This window comes from Ornithorhynchus anatinus, chromosome 5 (genome assembly GCF_004115215.2).
Source record: "Ornithorhynchus anatinus isolate Pmale09 chromosome 5, mOrnAna1.pri.v4, whole genome shotgun sequence".
NCBI lineage: Eukaryota > Metazoa > Chordata > Mammalia > Monotremata > Ornithorhynchidae > Ornithorhynchus > Ornithorhynchus anatinus.
Window position 1 is genome coordinate 75,349,632 of NC_041732.1, and position 20,643 is coordinate 75,370,274.

At 52.2% G+C, this 20,643-nt stretch overlaps 1 protein-coding gene across 1 annotated transcript in view; it reads left to right on the forward strand.

Annotated features, from left to right (window-relative positions):
- The first annotated feature begins 2,775 nt into the window (after positions 1 to 2,775).
- MEGF6 (multiple EGF like domains 6) overlaps positions 2,776 to 20,643 on the forward strand; it is a 287,988-nt gene continuing 270,120 nt past the window's right edge. Inside the window, exons 1-4 of the mRNA XM_029065970.1 lie at positions 2,776 to 2,779; positions 3,279 to 3,465; positions 3,614 to 3,763; positions 13,959 to 14,093. Coding sequence (XP_028921803.1) covers positions 2,776 to 2,779; positions 3,279 to 3,465; positions 3,614 to 3,763; positions 13,959 to 14,093 — 476 coding nt within the window. The remainder of the gene's footprint in view (positions 2,780 to 3,278; positions 3,466 to 3,613; positions 3,764 to 13,958; positions 14,094 to 20,643) is intronic.

Sequence of the window (20,643 nt, forward strand, 5' to 3'; positions counted from 1 at the left end):
TCGACACCCATTTCCACAGACACTCTGCTCCCTGGATACTCTGCTCCCTAGAAACCCTGTTCCTGGGACAACCTGCTCCCCAGTCACTCTAATCCCCAGACACCCCACCCCGGGGCTAGCCCACTCCCCACACACCCCACTCTTTGGCCACACTGCCCTCGGAGACCTTGATCCCTGGACGCTCCACTCTCTGGCACCCCTCTCTCCAGACACCTTACTCCCTGGACACCCTGCTCTCCAGACATCCCACTCCCCAGACATTCCACGCCCCCCCCCTCATTCCCTGAAAATCCTGCCCCCTTCCCCAGACACTCCATTCTCTGACACCCCCGTCTCCAGACGTACTGCTCCCTGAACACCCTTCTTCCCAACACCCCAACCCCGGACATCCCCACCCCACCCCCCAGACACCTCACTCCCTGGACTCTCCCCTCTCCATTCAATCATATTTATTTGAACGCTTACTGTGTGCAGAGCACTGGACCTAGTGCTTGGGAGAGTACAACGTAACTACAGACACATTCCCCTCCCATAATGAGCTCACAGTCTAGGGATATAAGCTTACAGTCTAGACAGTCCAAATTACAGTCCAGACACCCTACTCTCTGACCCCCCCTCTTCTCAGACACCCTGCTCTCTGGACACTTCTCTCCTCAGACACCCCAGTCCCTGGACACCCTGCCTTTAGGACATCCCACTCCCCAGACACTCCATTGTCGACACCCCACTCTCTGACACCCTGCTCTCTGGACACCCCATTCCCTGAAAATCCCACCTTCGGGACACCCTACTCCCCAAGATACTCTGCTCTCCAGATAGTTCACTCTCTGACACCCCTCTCCCTGACACCCCATGCCCCAGACACCCCGCTCAGTGGACACTCCCTTCTCCACTCAATCACATCTATTGAGTGTGCTGACTGTGTGCAGAGCACTCTACTAAGCGTTTGGGAGATTACAATATATCAACAGACACATTCCCTTCCCATAATAAGTGTACAGGCTAGACAGTCCAGTTAACAGTTTAGACACCCTCTGACACTCTTCCTAGACACTTCACTCTCAAGAAGCCCCACTCTGACATCTGGCTCTCTGGACACCCCACTCCTTGGACTCCCCACTCCCCAGACACCCAACTCCCCAGACACCCCACACCCTGGGCCTCCCATCCCCTGGACCCCCTACTCTCGGAACATCTTGCTCTCCATTCATTCATTCATTCATTGGATCTTATTTATTGAACGCTTACTATGTGCAGAGCACTGTACTAAGTGCTTGGAAAGTACAATTCAGCAACAAAGAGATAATTCCTGCCCACATCGGGCTGACAGTCTAGAAGACTCTCTGACGCACCTCTCCCCGGACACTCCGCTCTCCAGACACCCTACTCTCTGGACACCCTCTCCCGGGAGGAGGAGGAGGAGAAGGAAGAGGAGGAGAAGGGGCTTCGACCAGGGTGGCGCCTGTCTGGGCCGAGTGTCTGAGGGGTGGAATAGTCGGGACCCTGAGGGGTGGATGGGGTGGATGGGCCCCTTGAAAATAAAGAAAACATTCGGCCCCTAGGCCTGGTCCTCTACCCTCCGGTCCAGTCCCCCGCCCCGTTCCGAGCTCCGCGGGGGCCGGCCGGGCCTGGGAGGGGGTCTGAGGCTGCCGGCTGAGAAAAATGAGGGAAACTGGAGAAACCGGACGTTTGGACTCCAGAGAAACTGGAGAAATGCACCGTGGGGGCTGCTTGGCTGCCGCGCCTGGCTAGCCCGGGACCCCACGGGACTCTGGCGGTGTATCCGGAGACAGGGGTGTCAGAGAGTGGAGTGTCCGGGGAGGGGGGTATGCAGGGAGCGGGGGCCAGGATTTCCAGGGAATGGAGTGTGCGGGGGGGTGGAATGTCCGATGTCTGGGGAGTGGGGTATCCGTAGACTCGTACGTGCACGTGTGTGTGTCTGTGTCTGTCTCTGTAAATCGATGCGTGCATGCGTATGTGAGAATGAGCGTGGATGGGTATGAGCGGGCTTAGGTACGTGCAAGGCGTACCAACGTATGTATGTATGTGAGATGGGGCTTGTGATGAGGTGATAGAGGTAGACTTGCGTGTGTGTGTGTGTGTGTGTGTATAAATGAAGGCGTGTATCCGTGAGGTTGTGAGAATAAGGGTGGGACGCATACAATCGGGCCTAAGGTATGCGTGACGGGCGGGGATGTATGTATGCGAGATGGGGCGTGTGATGGGGTGATAGAGGTAGACTTCTGTGTGCGTCTATAAAAATGAAGGGGTGCATCTGTGAGTATGTGAGAATGAGGTTGTACGCACGTGATGCGTTTCGTTTCGTCTGCTACCTCCCCCCTTTTAGACCGCGAGCCCGTTGTTGGACAGGGATCGTCTCTCTCTGTGGCCAGATTGTACATTCCAAGCGCCTAGCACAGTGGTCTGCACATAGTAAGCGCTCAATGAATACGATCGAGTGAAATGAGCCAATGAACGAATCTGATCGGGCTTAGGTATGTGGGAGGGGTGGGAGTGTAGGTATGTGCGATGGGGTGATACAGAGGTAGACTTGCGTGTGTGTGTGTGTGTAAATGTAGGCGTGCGTGCGTATGTGGGAATGAGGGTGGATGCGTATGATCTGGCTTAGGTATGTGTGACGGGTGGGAATGTATGTATGTGAGATGGGGCGTGCGAAGGGGTGATGGCGGTAGTACAGTGCTCTGCCCATAGTAAGCGCTCAATAAATATCATCGGATGACCTTGCGTGTGTGTCTGTGTGTAACGAAGGCGTACATGGGTACGTGAGAACGAGGGTGTACGCATGCAATCGGGAGTAAGGTACGTGTGAGGGGTGGGAGTGTATGTATGTGAGATGGGGCGTGCGATGGGGTGATAGAGGTAGACGTGTGTGTGTGTGTGTGTGTGTGTGTTGCAGGAGGAGGGGCCGCTCCCGGCTCTCCCGGGACCCCCGGGGACCCTGCCCCGCCCAGGCCCTGCCCGGGGAGCGCCCGTGGGCCCCCCGGTTTGGGGTGGGGGGGTGCCGTCGCCGCTGGCGGGCACACAGACCCCACCCCGGCCCCGGGCCCTCCCAACACAGCGGGGACCGCCTCGTCCGGGGACCTCGCCACCACGGACCCCCGACCCCGGCCCCTCCTCCTACCCCCGGACCCCTGGATCCCGGACCCCGGATCTCGGACCCCGGACCCTCTCACCGCCGCCCCCCCCACCACGCCCAGCCCCCGGCCCCCTGAACCTCGGATCCCGAACCCTCCTACCCCCGGCCCTCTGACCCCCAGATCCAGGACCCCCCTACCCCCGGACCCCGGACCCCTCTCCCCCGCTTCCCGGACCCTTGACCCCTGAGCCTCGGATCCCGGACCCCCCTACCCCCGGACCCCAGACCCCTGACCCCCTGATCCCGGCCCCCGGCCCCCGGCCCCCCCCACCCCCGGGCCCCGACCTCGGCGGGGAGGAGCCGAGCTGGTCCGGGGCTTCCCTCCAGGGCCGGTGGGCACGTGGGGAGCCGGGACCACCCGGCCCCGCCCCGCCCCGCCCCGCCCCGCCCCGCCCCGCCCCGCCCCGTCCCGTCCCGTCCCGTCCCGTCCCGTCCCGTCCCGTCCCGTCCTGCCAGTCCCTCCGCCGCTCCCGCCTCCCCTCCCGCCTCCGCTCCCGCCTCCGGTCCCTCGGCCGCGATGGACGGGTTCCCCGCGCTGGCCCTGGCCTTGGCCCTGCTGGCCCGGGCAGCCCCGCCCGCCGCAGGACGGACCCTGCTGCCTTTCATGTGAGTGCCCCCCCCGCCCCCCCATCCCCATCCCCCCCTCCACCCCCATCCAGGACCCTGCGGGACCCTGCGGGACGGGGCGGGGAGACCAGGAGGCGGGCGAGGGTCGGGGGACGGGAGACGGGTTTCCTTCCTTTCTTCCTTCATTCATTTACTGAGGGCTTACTGTGTGCACAGCACTGTACTAACCGCTCGAAAGAGTACAATTCAGCAACAGAGACAATCCTTGTCCACAACGTGCGGGCCGGGGGCTGCGGGGGGGGGGGGCAAACGAGGGCCAGCATCCTGGGCGGGGGGGAGGGGACAGGGCCCGGGGCGACAGGACCCGGGGGTGGGATGGGGGAGGGCAGGGTCCCGGGGGTGGCATGGAGGGGACAGGATCCCGGGGATGGGTTGGGGGGGACAGGGTCCCGGGGATGGGATGGGGGGGGGAACAGGGTACCGAAGGTGAGATGGGGGGGAAAGGGTCCCGGGGGTGGGATGGAGGGGGACAGGGTTCCGGGGTGGGATGGAGGGGGACAGGGTCCCGGGGATGGGATGGGGGGGACAGAGTCCCGGGGATGGGATGGGGGGGGACAGGGTACCGAGGGTGGGATGGGGGGGAAAGGGTCCCGGGGGTGGGATGGGGGGGAAAGGGTCCCGGGGGTGGGATGGAGCGTGTAGAGGACCCGGGGGGAGCCGAACGCTCAAAAGTTTATCGGCTGGTTGAAGGCGGGAGGTTGCGGGGGTCGCTGCGGGCGGGGGCTGCGGGCAGGGGGCTGCGGGGTCTCGTCGGGGCCGCGGAGAGGTGCGGAGAGCTCAGCGCTCAGCGGCCGCCGGACACTCTCCAAACATGGGGCTTCGTCGTCTGCTTGCTTCATCTCCTCCTTCTCCCCATCTTCCTCCTTTTCCTCCCTCTCCTCCTCTCCTCCTCTCCCTCCTCCTCTTCTTCCTCCTTTTCTTCCTCCTCCTCCTCCTACTTTGCCTCCTTCTCGTCCTCCACCTCTCCTCCTCCACCTCTCCTCCTCCTCTTTTTCCTCCTGCTCCATCTCCTCCTCCTCTTCCTCCTCCTCCTCCATCTCCTTCTCCTCCACCTCTCCTCCTCCTCCTCCTCTTCTTCCTCCTCTCCTCCTCCTCCATCTCCTCCTCCTCCTCCATCTCCTCCTCCTCCTCCTCCTCTTCCATCTCTTCTCCTCCTCCTCCACCTCTTTCTCCTCCACCTTTTCCTACTCCTTCTCCTCCTCCACCTCTTCTTCCTCCTCCACCTTTTCCTCCTCTTCTTCCTCCTCCTCCACTTCCTCCTCCTCTTCCTCCTCCTCCTCCTCCTCCATCTCTTCTTCCTCTTCCACCTTTTCTTTATCTTCCTTCTCTTCCTCCTCCTCCACCTCTTCTCCTCCTCCACCTCTTCTCCTTGTCCACCTCTTCTTCCTCCTCCTCCACCTCTTCGTCCTTCTCTTCCTCCTCCTCCTCCTCCTCCTCCTCCTCCTCCTCCTCCTCCTCCTCTTGTATCTACCCTAGTGCTTAGTTCAGTGCCTGGCACATACTAAGCACTCAACAAATACCATTGACAAAGATGAATAAGGATAAATTAGCATAAACCGAAATATGCAGTGTTAAGGGTGGCCGTTACAGTCCCAGAGTAACTTGATAGAAGTAGCATGGCTTAGTGGAGAGAGCATGGTCTGGGAATCAGAACCCCTGGCTCTGTAAAATTGGGAAAAGATACCTGATCTCTCCCTCCTTAGATGTGCGCCCAATGTGGCACAGAAACTGCACCCGATCTGATTGTATCCTATCTGCCCCAGCACTTAAAACAGTGCTAGGCATATAGTAGGCATTTAACAATTACCCCAATTGTTAGGAGACGTTCACAAAAAGCTAAGGCTGTTGAAAACAAAAGTATGGAAGGATAAATAGCTAGTACATACCATTAACTGACTGACTGATAAGAGTAGGTAAGGGTTGATTGATAAAAGCCCAAGTTCTTTCCAGAAAGCATTCCAGTGGCAGAAAAATACAGTTGTTCCCATGTGCATAGCATCAGTCAAGCTGTGAGTCCTACAGTACAATTTATGAATCAAACGTATTTATCGAGTGCTTACTCTGGTCACGACACTGTTCTAAGCACTTTAAAGACCTGGTCCCTGTCCTCAAGGAATTTACATTCTAGTAGGAAAAATAGACCCCAAAATATATCACAAGGAGGAGGAGTCAACAGGGTGTACGTAAGTCCAATGGTGGGGAGTGATGTGCTTTGGTGGGAGTGCCGAAGTAGCAATTGATGGGGGAAAATGAGGTGGGGAGAGAAAAGGTTAGGCAGGGAAGGCTTTCTGGAAGAGGTGGGATTTCAGAAGTACCTTGGAGACGGGGAGATCACTGATCTGCTGGATGTGGAAGAGGGAGTTCCAGGCAGAAAGAAGAGTGTAAGCAAGAAGATGGCAGTGAGAGAGACGAGAAGAAAGTACTGTGAGTAGTTGGGCTTGAAACGAGCAAAGTGATTCAGTCACTCAGTGAGTGCTTACTGTGTACTGTACTAAGTTCTTGGGAGAGTACAATATAACAGTAGTTATAAGGGTTGGTAGACTCGTTCCCTGCCCACAGCGAGCTTCCAGTCTAGAGGAATGAGCTGTCTAGAATCAATAATAATGATGGTATTTGCTAAGCCTTACTATGTGCCAAGCACAGTTCTAAGCGCTGGGGTAGACACAAGGTAATCATGTTGTCCCATGTGGGGCTCACAGTCTTAATCCCCATTTTACAGATGAGGGAACTGAGGCACAGAGAAGATAAATAATTTGCTCAAAGCCACACAGCTGTTAAGTGGCAGAGCTGGGATTAGAACTCACAACCTCTGACTCCCAAGCCCGTGCTCTTTCCACTAAGCCAGGCTGCTTCCCTATGAATGATCTGGGTGTGTGAGAGCGGAGGAGTGAGGATGAGTGTGTGGTGGGGAAAGGGCAGATTGAGTGCCTTAAATAATAATAATGTTGGTATTTGTTAAGCGCTTACTATGTGCAGAGCACTGTTCCAAGCGCTGGAGAAGATACAGGGTAATCAGGTTGTCCCATGTGAGGCTCACAGTTAATCCCCATTTTACAGATGAGGGAATTGAGGCACAGAGAAGTGAAGTGACTCGCCCACAGTCACACAGCTGACAAGTGGCAGAGCCGGGATTCGAACCCATGCACTCTGACTCCCAAGCCCGGACTCTTTGCACTGAGCCATGCTGCTTCAAGCCAGCGGTGAGGAGTTTCTGTTTGACGCATAGAGGAATGGGTAACCACTGGAGGTTTTTGAAGAATAGGGAGACAGGAGCCCCATGTGGGACAGGGATTGGGTCCGACTTGATATTATATCTATCGTAATGTTTAATACAGTGCTTAGCACCTTAGTACTGCTTAGCCCTACTTAGAGAAGCAGTGTGACTCAGTGGAAAGAGCCCGGGCTTGGGAGTCAGAGATCATGGGTTCTAATCCTGACTCTGCCACTTGTCAGCTGTGTGACTTTGGGCAAGTCACTTATCCTCTCTTGGCCTCAGTTACCTCATCTGTAAAATGGGGATTGAGACTTTGAGCCCCACGTGGGACAGGGAGTGTGTCCAACCCGATCTGCTTGTATCCACCCCAGCGCTTAGTACAGTGCCTGGCACATAGTGAAGCACTTAACAAATACCATAATCATCGTCACCTAATAAGCACTTGGCAATTTTTATTATTTCGCACAAAATATTTTAGAAAAATGATCCAGGATGGGCAGAGTGAAGCATGGACTGAAGGGGCTAGAGGCTGAAGGCAGAGAGAGCAGTGAAGGGGTTGATGCGGTAGTGGAGCAGGGATATGCCAGGTGCTTAGACCAGTGATGTAGAAATCTTGAAAAACACAAACCTCTACACTCTAGGAAGACTGACTGGTCAGCTCTTTGACGTATCTAGACAGTTCTTCATCAGTTACCTTTCTAGTGTCCTCCCAATGTAAAAGGTGGCCATTATCCCCCTTTTTCAGAGGAGGAAACTGAGGCCAGAGAGGTTAAGTGATTTGTCCAAGGTCACACAGCAGGCAGGGGCAGAGCCAGGACTGGGATTCAGGTCCCCCAACTCCTAGACTCAGCTTCTTCCACTAGGTCATGCTGCCTCCTCACTCACACTCTCGTTCCCCACATCTTTACATTTTGACTAGGGTTTGCCCAGTAGGAGAAAAATCTCACCTTCCTGGATTGTTTTCCAGATCTGGATATTTTCAGTTGTTGTTTCTGTGCTGATTATTTTTTTAATGGCATTTGTTAAGTGCTTACTATGTGCGAGACACTGTACTAAGCCCTGGAGGTAGATACAAGTTGATCAGGTTGGACACAGTACCTGTAATTCTAGACCGTAAACTCTTTGCGGGCAGAGAACGTGGCTACCGACTCTCTCATACCGTGGCCTGTTGGATAGAGAACGGGCCTGGGAGTCAGAAGAACCTGGATCCCGGATCCACCGCTTGTCTGTTCAGGGTGACCTCGGGCAAGTCACTTAACTTCTCTGTGCATCATTTCCCTGATCTGTAAAATGGAGATTAAGACTGTGAGCCCTCGGTGGGACAGGGACTTTCTTCAACCTAATTATCTTGTATCTAACCCCAGCATTTAGGACAGTGCCTGGCACATAGTAAGCACCTAACAGATACCACAGATACTCTCCCGAGAACTCAGTAGAGGGCTCTGCACACAGTAAGCACTCAATGAGTACAAACGATTGATTGATTCCCACACACTCGTGTGGGACGTGTGCGAATTCTAGGAGGGCAGTTCACGCTGCAGGGAGTACAGTAGTATGCCACAACAGTATCTTGCTCTGTCACCAGTGGGTGCCCAGTGCTTGCTCTGAGCTTGGTTCACACCCAGCCTGGGGCTCTGAGCCCAGTCAGGGCTATAGAAGACGAAGAGGAAGCGGCGGAGGATGGTTACGGTCCATGTATTTCTCTCTATGTGTGTGTGTGTGTGTGTGTGTGTGCGTGCAGCTCTAGGCACCATTCCAAGGTGAGCAGAGACCATGTTTATTATAAATGTTGAACGCTGGGGACTCTGGTACTTGGAAAGAGATTACCTGGCATATTATTTATTATCAGTCCAGAAGCCAAAAATATTTCCCTCTTTACAATTCAGCGTCAGAGAGCTGGCCGAGGCCCCACGGGGCTGTGGGCCATGTGAATTGTCGGTGTGCTGACGAGGCTATTACCTCCCCGGTCTGTCAGTTTCCCCCTCATAACCCACTTTCTGCTGACAGAGAGGCCCAGCCTTGGGGTTCAAGTGGCCTAGGGGCGGCGGATCCCCGCCTGCCTTCACGGGAAATCCAGCCAAATGATTGTCAATCGATAGTATTGGTGCTCTGGGAAGTCAGACAGGGTGTGGGACGGCTGGGGTGGGCGCAGGGGTGTAGCTGATCGGACGGCTATGTCACCCTGCTTGGATCGGGGCTCGGTGGGAGGTCGTGACCACCCCTTTCCGTGACCTTTGAGTTCAGGAAGGACTTGGATATTTAAGCCCAATCACCTTCCCAGAGCAAACGGGTGACAAGATGACTCGGTAACTCAGGAGAAGAACTGGTTGGTAGGAAGGGGGAGGATGGGGGCTGTGTCTGCCACATGTCTGCTGTGTGTGACCCTAGGCAAGTCAGTTCACTTCTCCTATGTATATATCTGTAATTTATCTATCTATTAATCTCTTTATTTTTATTAATGTGCGTTTCCCCCTCTACACTGTGAGCTTGTTGGGGCAGGGAGTGTGTATGATGTTAAATTGTGATATTATACTCTTCCAAGTGCTTAGTACAGTGATTTGCACACAGTAAGCACTCAGTAAATACGATTACTTGTTTTGATGTCTGTCTCCCCTCTTCTAGACTGTGAGCCCATTGTGGGCAGGGATTGTCTCTCTTCATTGCTGAATTGTACTTTCCAAGTGCTTAGTACAGTGCTCTGAACATAGTAAGCACTCAGTAAATACGATTGAATGAATGAATGGGGGGGTTCTGGATAAAGGGAAAGCAGGGGAAGTGGGTGGGGGAGGGAGGGGGAAGGAATGGAAAGGAAGGGATCTTCTAGACTGTGAGTCTGTTGTTGGGTAGGGATTGTCTCTGTTTCCAAATTATACTTTCTAAGCGCTTAGTATAGTGCTCTGCACACAGTAAGCACTCAGTAAATACGACTGAATAACTGAAGGGATCGCTCGGCTGAGGGGATGAGGGCCCACCAGTCTTCCTTCATTTCTTTACTCCATCATCCCCTAAAATCCCTGCTTGTGGCCACCCCACAAAGAGCAATAATAATTACGATATTTGTTAAGTGCTTACTATGTGCCAGGCACTGTACTTAACGCCAGGGTGGATACAAGCAAATGGGGGTGGGTTTTATCGGGTGCCTACTGAGTGCTGAACTGCAGTATTAAATGCTGGAGGGGTTAGGACAGATGTAAGAAACACATTCCCTGCCCTCAGGGACCTTACAGCCTGGTGGGAGAGTCAGAAATTGTGTCTAAATAGTGAGAATGGGAACAAGAATGGCTCCGCTGCTTGTCTGCTGTGTGACCTTGGGCAAGTCACTTAATTTTGCTGTGCCCCAGTTCCCTCATCTGTAAAATGGGGATTAAGTCTGTGAGCCCCCAGTGGGACATAGGCTGCATCTAACGATCAGCCTGTATCTACCCCATCACTTAGTTCAGCACCTGGCACGTAGTAAGCACTTAACAAATTCCATTAAAAAAAAAGCAAAAACAAAGATGTAGCAGGAAATAGTACAAATGTATCAGGAGGAAAGAGCTGAAAAAAAGATTACATGTAGAAATAAAGATAATATATTATTATTCATTCATTCAATCGCATTTACTGAGTGCATACTGTGTGCAGAGCACTGTACTAAGCTCTTGGAAAGTACAATTCGGCAATAAGGAGAGACAAACCCTGCCCACAATGGGCTTATAGTCCAGAGGGGAGAGACAGGCATTCATTCAATCATATTTATTGAATGCTTACTGTGTGAAGAGCACCGTACAAAGTGCTTGGAAAGTTCAATTCAGCAACAAAGAGAGATAGTCCCTACCCAAGGGGCTCACAGTCTAGAAGGCTCTCAGCTAGGAACCCACAGGCACCAAAAGAAGTAAACAGGTATCAGTAGTACCAATATAAATAAATAGAACTATAGTTATATACACATCAAAACAAGTAAACATGCATTTATATAAATAGAATTATATTATTATGGTATTTGTCAAGTGCTTACTATATGCCAGGCACTGTACTAAGCGCTGGGGGGGATATAAGCAAATTGGGTTGGACACAGTCCCTGTACGACATGGGGCTCACAGTCTCGATCCCCATTTTACAAATGAGGTAAAGCTACAGAGAGGTTATGTGACTTTGCCCAAGGACACACAGCAGACAAGTGGCAGAGCCAGGATTAGAACCCATGACCATCTGACTCCCAGGCTTGTGCTCTAGCCATTACACCCAAATGATTATATTAGATGCCTGTCTACTTGTTTCATTTTGTTCTGTTGTGTGTCTCCCCGCTTTTAGACTGTGAGTCCGTTGTTGGGTAGGGATTGTCTCTATTTGTTGCCAAATTGTACTTTCCAAAAGCTTAGTACAGTACTCTGTACATAGTGAGTACTCAATAAATGCAAATGAATGAATGAATAAGGGTTTCTTGAGGGCAGGAATTTGTCTACTAACTGTACTGTACTTTCCAAAATTCTTAGCAAGGTGCTCTGTGCAGAGTAAGTACTCAATAAATACCACTGATTAGATTGATTCAGATGTACATAAGTGCTGAGAATAGGAACAAAGGTCATAGATGCTAAGTTTGGCTGGTTGCGATGGTGTGGCTTGGGTGTTGTGAATTCAGATAATCAGTGACATTTATTGAGTACTTATTCTGTGCAGAGCACTGTACTAAGCGCTTGGTAAAGTACAGTACAACAGAATTAGCAGGCACATTTCCTGCCCATGATGAGTTTACAGTCTAGAGAGGAGCTTACAGTCTAGAATTGAGAGAGGAAGACTGGGGGGAGGAGGTGGGATTGGGTTTTGCAGAAAGGGCAGATACAAGGGTAGTTACAAGGTAATCAGGCTGTCCCATGTGGGACTCACAGTCTTACTCCCCATTTTACAGATGAGGTAACTGAGGCACAGGGAAGTTAAGTGCCTTGCCCGAGGCCACAGAGCAGACAAGTGGTGGATCGGGGATTAGAATCCAGGTCCTCTGACTCCCAAGCCCATACTCTTTCCATTAAAGCCACGCCACTTTTCTGACACCTGCCTTTGAGGGAAAATACTACGTTAAGCAAGGATTTCCCACGATCTGTTATTTTAGAAAATGGTGAAAGACAGATCTAGATCTCTTACGAGAGGTCACTGGTACTGGATTTTTTACAATAATTAAATATCAAGAGTCCTCTGTAACAGTGGTATTTACAAGTTTTATGCTGAATAAATATGAAACAGAAAAACTTAACCAAGATGTTGCTGACCATGCCTGTAGATCCAAACCTGCCTCTCTTGAGCATCAGTAGAAAGAGTAGTACAAAGAGTACAGACGAGGTTTGAATTAATGAGGTATGACCTTGAAAATACACTTGAATCTGTAACCTTTGGGCATTTGGTTTTTGTCCCATGACACTTAGTTACCTGTCTAAGCTCAGTATGGGCAGGGTACGTGTCTTCCAACTCTGGTGAATTGTGCTCTCCCAATGGCTTAGATACAGTTCGCTGTACCCAATAAGTGCTCAATAAATGCCATTCGTTCATTGATTGCCTGATCGATTATTGTACTCTTCCAAGCACTTATTACAAAGCTCTACACACAGAAAGAGCTCAGTAAACACTGTTGATTATTGCACATTCCCAAGTGTTTAATACAGTGCTCTGCGTACAGTAAGCACTGAAGAAATTCCACTGATTGATTGATTGATCATCTGCTCAAGTGGAGCATGCTGAGACAAATGAGCTTCCAGTTCAGGAACTGGGTCTGCCATCATGCGGATGGGCAATGAGCAATCTGAATCAGTTTGTCTCTCTTCTCCCTGGGGAGGTAGTGAGGCTTAGTGAAAGAGCGTGGAACCCAAGCCAAGAGACCAGTGTTCTATTCCCTTCTCTGCCATCGGTCTCCTCTCTGACTTGTACCAAGTCAATGAATCAATTAATCCATCAGTGGCATTTACTGAGAGCTTACTGAGTGTGGAACACTGTACTGAGCAACTGGGAGAATACAGTACAACAGATTCTGTAGACATGTTCCCTGTCCACAGCGAGCTGACAGTCTAGAAGGGGAGACAGACATTAATATAAATAAATCATTTATAGATAGGTACTAGGATGCAGTGGACCTCTCTGGGCCTCAGGTGCCTTATCTGTGAAATGGGGAGAAGGCACCTGATTCCTCCAACCTCTTAAACTGGGAGCCCTCGGGGACTTTGTCTAATGTGATTATCTTGTATCTACCCCAGTGCTTAGCTCAGTGCTAGGTACAGAGTAAGCAGCATGGCCTAGTGGAAAGAGCACGAGCCTGGAAGTCAGAGGATGTACTTTCTAATCCCAGCTTCTCCACGTGTCTGCTGTGTGACCTTGGGCAAGCCTTTTCAGTTCTCTGGGCCTCAGTTGTCTCATCTGTAAAATGGATATTAAGACTGTGAGCCCCATGTAGGACAGGGGCTGTGTCCAACCTGATTACCTGTTGTATTTAAGCACTTACTTTGTGCTAGGCTAATTGTTGGGGTGGATACAAGCAAATCATGTTAGACACAGTCCCTGACATTCATTCATTCACTCATTCAGTCGTATTTATTGAGTGCTTACTGTGTGCAGAGCACTGTACTAAGCACTCGGAAAGTACAATTCAGCAATAAAGAGAGACAATCCCTGCCCACAATGGGCTTACAATCTAGAAGCCCTAAGTCCCACACAGGGCTCACAGTCTCAATCCCCATTTTTCAGATGAGGTAACTGAGGCACAGTGAAGTGATTTGCCCAAGGTCAAACAGCAGGCAGGTGGCAGAGCGGGGATTAGAACCCGTGATCTTATGACTACCAGGCCTGTACTCTATCCACTAAACCATGCTGCTTTATCTACTTCAGCATCAAGAAGCGTGCTTGGCACATAGTAAGAGCTTAACAAATACCATAATTATCATTATTATTATTAAGCACCCATGACTAACTCTCACTCTCTCTGTCCCGCTCTCCCAGGCCCAACGTGTGCCCCAAGCAGGAGGTGACCATCGTGGGGCACCGGCAGCCCTGCGTCCAGGCTTTCACCAAGATGACTCAAGTGTGGAAACCAGGCTGCGGGAGGCAGAATTGGTGCCCCAGCTACGAACGGAGGTAAGCGCGGCTTCCTTCTAGGCCACCTCCCTCACTGAGCAAGGCCCCTGGCTGCGGGGCCGAACCCCATCCTTCCGGCCGGACACGCAGTGAGCATTGGCGACTCAGTCAGTCAGTTGTATTTATTGACCGCTTACTATGTGCAGAGCACTGTACTAAGAGCTTGGCAGAGTACAATATAACAACGTAACAGACACATTTCCTGCCCATAACGAGCTTACAGTCTACAGGGGGACTGTAGACATTAATATAAATAAATTACAACTATGTATGTGAGTGCGCTGGTCCTGGGAGAGATGATGAATGATGGGATCACACAGAGGGGAGTTAAAGAAAAGGAACAGAGCACTTAGTCATGGAAGGCCTCTTGGAGGAGATGTGTCTTCAATAAGGCTTGAAGGGGAGGAGAGTAGTTTGTTGGATTTGAGAAGGGAGGGCGTTCCAGGCCAGAGGCAAGACGCGGTTGAGAGGTCGGTGGCGAGATAGATGAGATTGAGGTACAGTGAGAAGGTTGGCAATAGCGGAGCAAAGTGTGCGGCCTGGGTTGTAGTAGGAGGGTAATGAGGTGAGGTAGGAGCAGGCAACATGACTGAGTGCTTTAAAGCCAATGGTGAGAAGTTTCTGCTTGGTCCTGATTTCGCCCGCATAAGCTGAGACTGAGGAGGGCTGAGACTGGCCTAGACCCCTTCTCTGCCTGTCCTGGAGTGATCCTGTGTCCTGGCTGAAGGAAGGGGGTCGCGGGGTGTCTGTGGGGAAGGAGGAAAAGAAGAAACCAAAACACGGAGTCTGCAAAATCGCCCAGGATCTCTTGAGAGGTCCCTGCCAGCGGGGCAACCAGGAAGAGATGACCTGCTGGGAACTCTTTGGGGATTCCCGGGAAAGTGGACAATGAGGGCAGTGGCTGACCATGCATTTTAATGGTATGTGTTAAGCATTTACTATATGTACTAAGTGCTGGGGTAGATACAAGCTAATCAGTTTGGACACAGACCATGTCCCTCATGGGGTTCACAGTCTTAATTCCCATTCTACGGATGAGGTAACTGAGGCCAGAGAAGTGAAGTGACTTGCCCGAGGTCACACAGCAGACAAGTGGCAGAGCCAGGATGAGAACCCAGGTCTTTCTGACTTCCGGACCCGTGCTTTAGCCATTAGGCCTCACTGCTTCTCACGACCATAACTTCCCTGGGCTGATGTATGAAAAGAAAACCTGGGGTGTTCTCTGACCTTTTGACAGAAGATGCTTTCTTGTCCCCTCATTCTCCCTTGTCCCTCCCAGAAAGAAAGAGCTCTTGGCCATCAGACAGAGGGAATCAGTATCAGGGGAATGTACCTAGCCCCCATGGAGCGCAGAGCACTGTTCGATGTCTCCACTGTGTGCAGAACACTAAGCCCGTCAAACGGCAGGGACTGTCTCTATCTGTTGCCGACTTGTTCATCCCAAGCGCTTAGTACAGTGCTCTGCACATAGTAAGCGCTCAATAAATACTATTGAATGAATGAATGAATGTTCTGGATACCTGAGTTCCCCCCTAGACTATGAGCTCGTTGTGGGCAGGGGATATGCCTGTTGACTGTTATTTGTACTCTCTCAAGTGCTTAGTATAGTGCTGAGCACACAGTATGATAGAATCTAATTCATTCATTCATACATTCAATCATATTTATTAAGCACTTACTGTATGCGGAACACTGTACTAAGCGCTTGGGAAAGCACAGAATTGAAATTGAACTGTTGGATGTAGAGAAGAAGCAGCGTGGAGCAGTGGAAGGAGCATGTGCCTGGGAGTCAGAAGATCAGGGTTCTAATTCCAAGTCCGCCACTTGTCTGCTGTGTGACTTTGGGCAAGTCACTTCTCTTCTCGGTGCCTCAGTTGCCTCATCTGTGAAATGGGGATTAAGACTGTTAACCCCATGTGGAAAGGGGACTGTATCAAACTTGATAAACTCGTATCTACCCTTGTACTTAGTACGGTACCTGGTACATAGAAAACACTTAAAAATACCACAATTATTATTATTATTAGGCACTAGATGTCTACTGGGGCAGAGTGCTGTATTGATCACCATCTGGGCCCTGTTCCGGGCCTGTGGGGAAATGTACCAAAGCAGTAAAAGATGACTCACCGACTCGGTCACACCCTCGATCTCGTCATCTCCTACCGCTGCACTATCTCCTCCCTCACCAACTCTGAAATCCCTCTCTCTGACCATAACCTTCTCACCTGCCTCATCTCTCACACTCCCTCCCCCTGCAAATCTTCGCTACTGCCCCACAGAGACCTCCGCTCTCTCGATCCCATCCGTCTTTCCAATAGCATCTCGCCTCACCTTGCCGCCCTGTCCTCTCTTCCCACTCTCGACGATCAGGTCTCCGCTCTCAACTCCACCCTCTCTACTCATCTCGACTCTCTCGCCCCCCTTTCCCTCCGCCGCTCTCGCTCCACTAACCCACAGCCCCGGATCACCTCCTCCGTCTGCCTCCTACGCTCCTATGCTCGAGCTGCCGAGCGCTGCTGGCGAAAGTCCAAGCACCAAGCCGACCTCACACACTTCAAATTTATCCTTTCCTGCGTTAACTCTGCCCTCTCCTCCGCCAGGCAAAGCTTCTTCTCCTCCCTCATCGACACCCATGCCCGACTGTTCCGGACCTTTAACTCTCTCCTTAGGCCCCCTGTTCCTCCCCTTCCCCCATCTCTCACCCCCAATGATCTGGCCACCTATTTCCTCACGAAAATCAACACGATCAGGTCTGAGCTCCCCAAAGTCACCCCTCCGCCTCTCCCCTCCCCCCCACCGACCCCCTCCCCTACTTTCCCATCCTTCCCCGCAGTATCCTCAGAGGAGATCTCCTCCCTCCTCGCAAGTGCCACCCCCTCCACCTGCGCCTCGGACCCCATTCCCTCTCACCTTCTTAAAACCATCGCCCCTGCCCTCCTCCCTTCCTTAACTTCTATTTTTAACCACTCAATCTCCAAGGGCTCCTTCCCCTCTGCCTTCAAACATGCCCACGTCTCCCCCATCTTAAAAAAACCCGCTCTCGACCCCACTTCCCCCTCCAGTTATCGCCCTATCTCCCTACTACCCTTCCTTTCCAAAATCCTAGAACGAGTGGTCTACAATCGATGCTTAGAATTCCTTAACTCCCATTCTCTCCTAGACCCCCTCCGATCTGGCTTCCGTCCCCTCCACTCTACCGAGACTGCTCTCTCTAAGGTCACCCGTGACCTCCTTCTTGCCAAATCCAATGGCTCCTACTCCATTCTAGTCCTCCTTGACCTCTCTGCTGCCTTTGACACTGTCGACCATCCCCTCCTCCTCCATACCTTATCTCACCTTGGCTTCACGGACTCTGTCCTCTCCTGGTTCTCCTCTTACCTCTCCGGCCGGTCATTCTCGGTCTCCTTCGCCGGAGCCTCCTCCCCCTCCCATCCTTTAACTGTTGGAGTTCCTCAAGGGTCAGTTCTCGGCCCTCTTCTGTTCTCCATTTACACTCACTCCCTCGGTGAACTCATCCGCTCTCACGGCTTCGACTACCATCTCTACGCAGATGACACGCAGATCTACATCTCCGCCCCGTCTTCTCCCCCTCCCTTCGGGCTCGCATCTCCTCCTGCCTCCGGGACGTCTCCATCTGGATGTCGGCCCGCCACCTAAAACTCAACATGAGCAAGACTGAGCTCCTCATCTTCCCTCCCAAACCCGGTCCTCTCCCAGACTTCTCTATCACCGTGGATGGCACGACCGTCCTTCCCGTCTCTCGGGCCCGCGATCTCGGTGTCATCCTAGACTCGTCTCTCTCGTTCACCCCACGCATCCTATCCGTTACCGAGACCTACCGGTTTCACCTCTACGATATCGCCAAGATCCGCCCTTTCCTCTCCACCCAGACGGCTACCTTACCGTTACGGGCTCTCGTTATATCCCGGCTAGACTACTGTGTCGGCCTTCTCTCTGACCTCCCTTCCTCCTCTCTCGCCCCGCTCCGGTCTATTCTTCACTCCGCTGCCCGGCTCATCTTCCCGCAGAAACGATCTGGGCATGTCACTCCCCTTCTTAAACAACTCCAGTGGTTGCCCATCGACCTCCGCTCCAAACAAAAACTCCTCACTCTAGGCTTCGAGGCTCTCCATCACCTTGCCCCTTCCTACCTCTCCTCCCTTCTCTCTTTCCACCGCCCACCCCGCACGCTCCGCTCCTCTGCCGCCCACCTCCTCGCCGTCCCTCGGTCTCGCCCATCCTGCCGTCGACCCCCGGGTCACGTCCTCCCGCGGTCCCGGAACGCCCTCCCTCCTCACCTCCGCCAAACTGATTCTCTTTCCCTCTTCAAAACCCTACTTAAAACTCACCTCCTCCAAGACGAGTTCCCAGACTGAGCTCCTCTTCTCCCTCTACTCCCTCTGCCATCCCCCCTTTACCTCTCCGCAGCTAAACCCTCATTTTCCCCTTTTCCCTCTGCTCCTCCACCTCTCCCTTCCCATCCCCACAGCACTGTACTCGTCCGCTCAACTGTATATATTTCCATTACCCTATTTATTTTGTTAATGAATTGTACATCGCCTCGATTCTATTTAGTTGCCATCGGTTTTTACGAGATGTTCTTCCCCTCGACTCTGTTTATTGCCATCGTTCTCGTCTGTCCGTCTCCCCCGATTAGACCGTAAGCCCGTCAAACGGCAGGGACCGTCTCTATCTGTTGCCGACTTGTTCATCCCAAGCGCTTAGTACAGTGCTCTGCACATAGTAAGCGCTCAATAAATACTATTGAATATGAGAAGCAGCGTGGCTCAGTGGAAAGGACCCGGGCTTCGGAGTCAGAGGTCATGAGTTGGACTCCCGGCTCTGCCACTTGTCAGCTGTGTGACTGTGGGCGTGTCACTTAACTTCTCTGTGCCTCAGTTCCCTCATCTGTAAAATGGGGATTAAAAGTGTGTGAGCCCTACGGGGGACAACCTGATTACCCTGTATCTCCCCCAGTGCTTAGAACTGTGCTCGGCACCTAGTAAGCGCTTAACAAATACCATTATTATTATATGGTCTCTTCCCTTAAAGAGTTTGCAGGACAAGGGGCGATACAGAACTTTCCAGACTAAGCCCCCCCTTTCCTCTTTTCCCACTCCCTTCTGTGTCACTCTGACTTGCTCCCTTTGTTCTTTCCCCTTCCCAGCCCCATAGCACTTATGTACTTACTGGTAACTTATTTATTTATATTGATCTCCCTCCCCACCTCTAGACCGTAGGCTTGTTGCAGGCAGGTAATATGTCTGTTTACTGTTGTATCGTGCTCTTCCAAGCTATTAGTAGAGTGCTCTGCAGACAGTAAGCCCTCAATAAATATGATTGAATGAGTAAACCATGGTTGGGAGAGTAACGGAGATCAACCACCTCCCTCCAGGAGTACGCGGCACAGACCGCCGGGCACGTGTGGACGTGCTGAGGGGCTGGAGAAAGGGGTTAGGGGAGTGGGAGGGGGAGGGAGGGAAGGCTAGCCTTGTTGCCTGGAATGAATGGAACTTGGAACGCTTCCTCTCCAGGGCCCTGCAGCCGAACAGACAGCTGCGGGCAGCCGCAGCCTCTAATTGGTTCCAGCAATGCAGCCCACCCCCCATCCAAGGGTTTGGGGCTGTGGCAGCGTGTGGGGGGCCCGAGGGAGGGGCAGGGAGGGAGGAAAGGACCGAGGCCTGGGGGCCGGGGAGGGGACTGGAGACTTTTGGCTCAGCCTGGTTGGCAACTTTCAATAGCTTCCTGGGCTGGGGTCTGCCACCTCTGTTTTTGAGAGGCAGCATGGTGTAGTGGATAGAGCACAGATCTGAGAGACAGAAGGTCCTGGGCTGTAATCCTGACTCCACCACTTGTCTGCTGTGTGACCTTTGGCAAGTCGCTTCACTTCTCTGGGCCTCAGTAACATCACCTATAAAATGGTGATTGAGACTGTGAGCCTTATGTGGGACAGGGACTGTGCCCAACTCGATTTACTTGTATTCATTCATTCAGTCGTATTTATTGAGCGCTGACTGTGTGCAGAGCACTGTACTAAGCACTCAGAATGTACAATTGGGCAATGGAGACAATTCCTGCCCGACAACGGGCTCACACTCTAAACGGGGGAGACAGACAACAAAACAAAACATCCTCCCCAGCGTTTAGTACAGTGCCTGGTACATAGTAAGGGCTTAACAAATACCGCAATTATTACTGTTATTCTTTTCATTGTTTATGATGATGATGATGATGCTCTCTCAATCTTATTTATGAAATGGCTCCAGCCCTTTCCTCATGACTGCTGGCTCTCTCCTCTGCGTACTGTGTGCCGTCTGGCACTTGGGAATCCAGGAGCAGCATCTGGAGACTTGGGGGACCCTCTCGCAATCTCCAAGGTCAGGGTCTAAGGTTCCACATGGTCTTCTTTGTGGGCAGACCCTTCAGGCCCTGGTGGAGTGTTCCTGGTTAGTTGGTGGAGAGTGGGATTCTCTGAGCAGCTGTGGGACAACCGCGTCTTCTCGGGGGCTCAGGGGATAGGCTGTGGGGACAGGATGGACGTGGAAGCAAT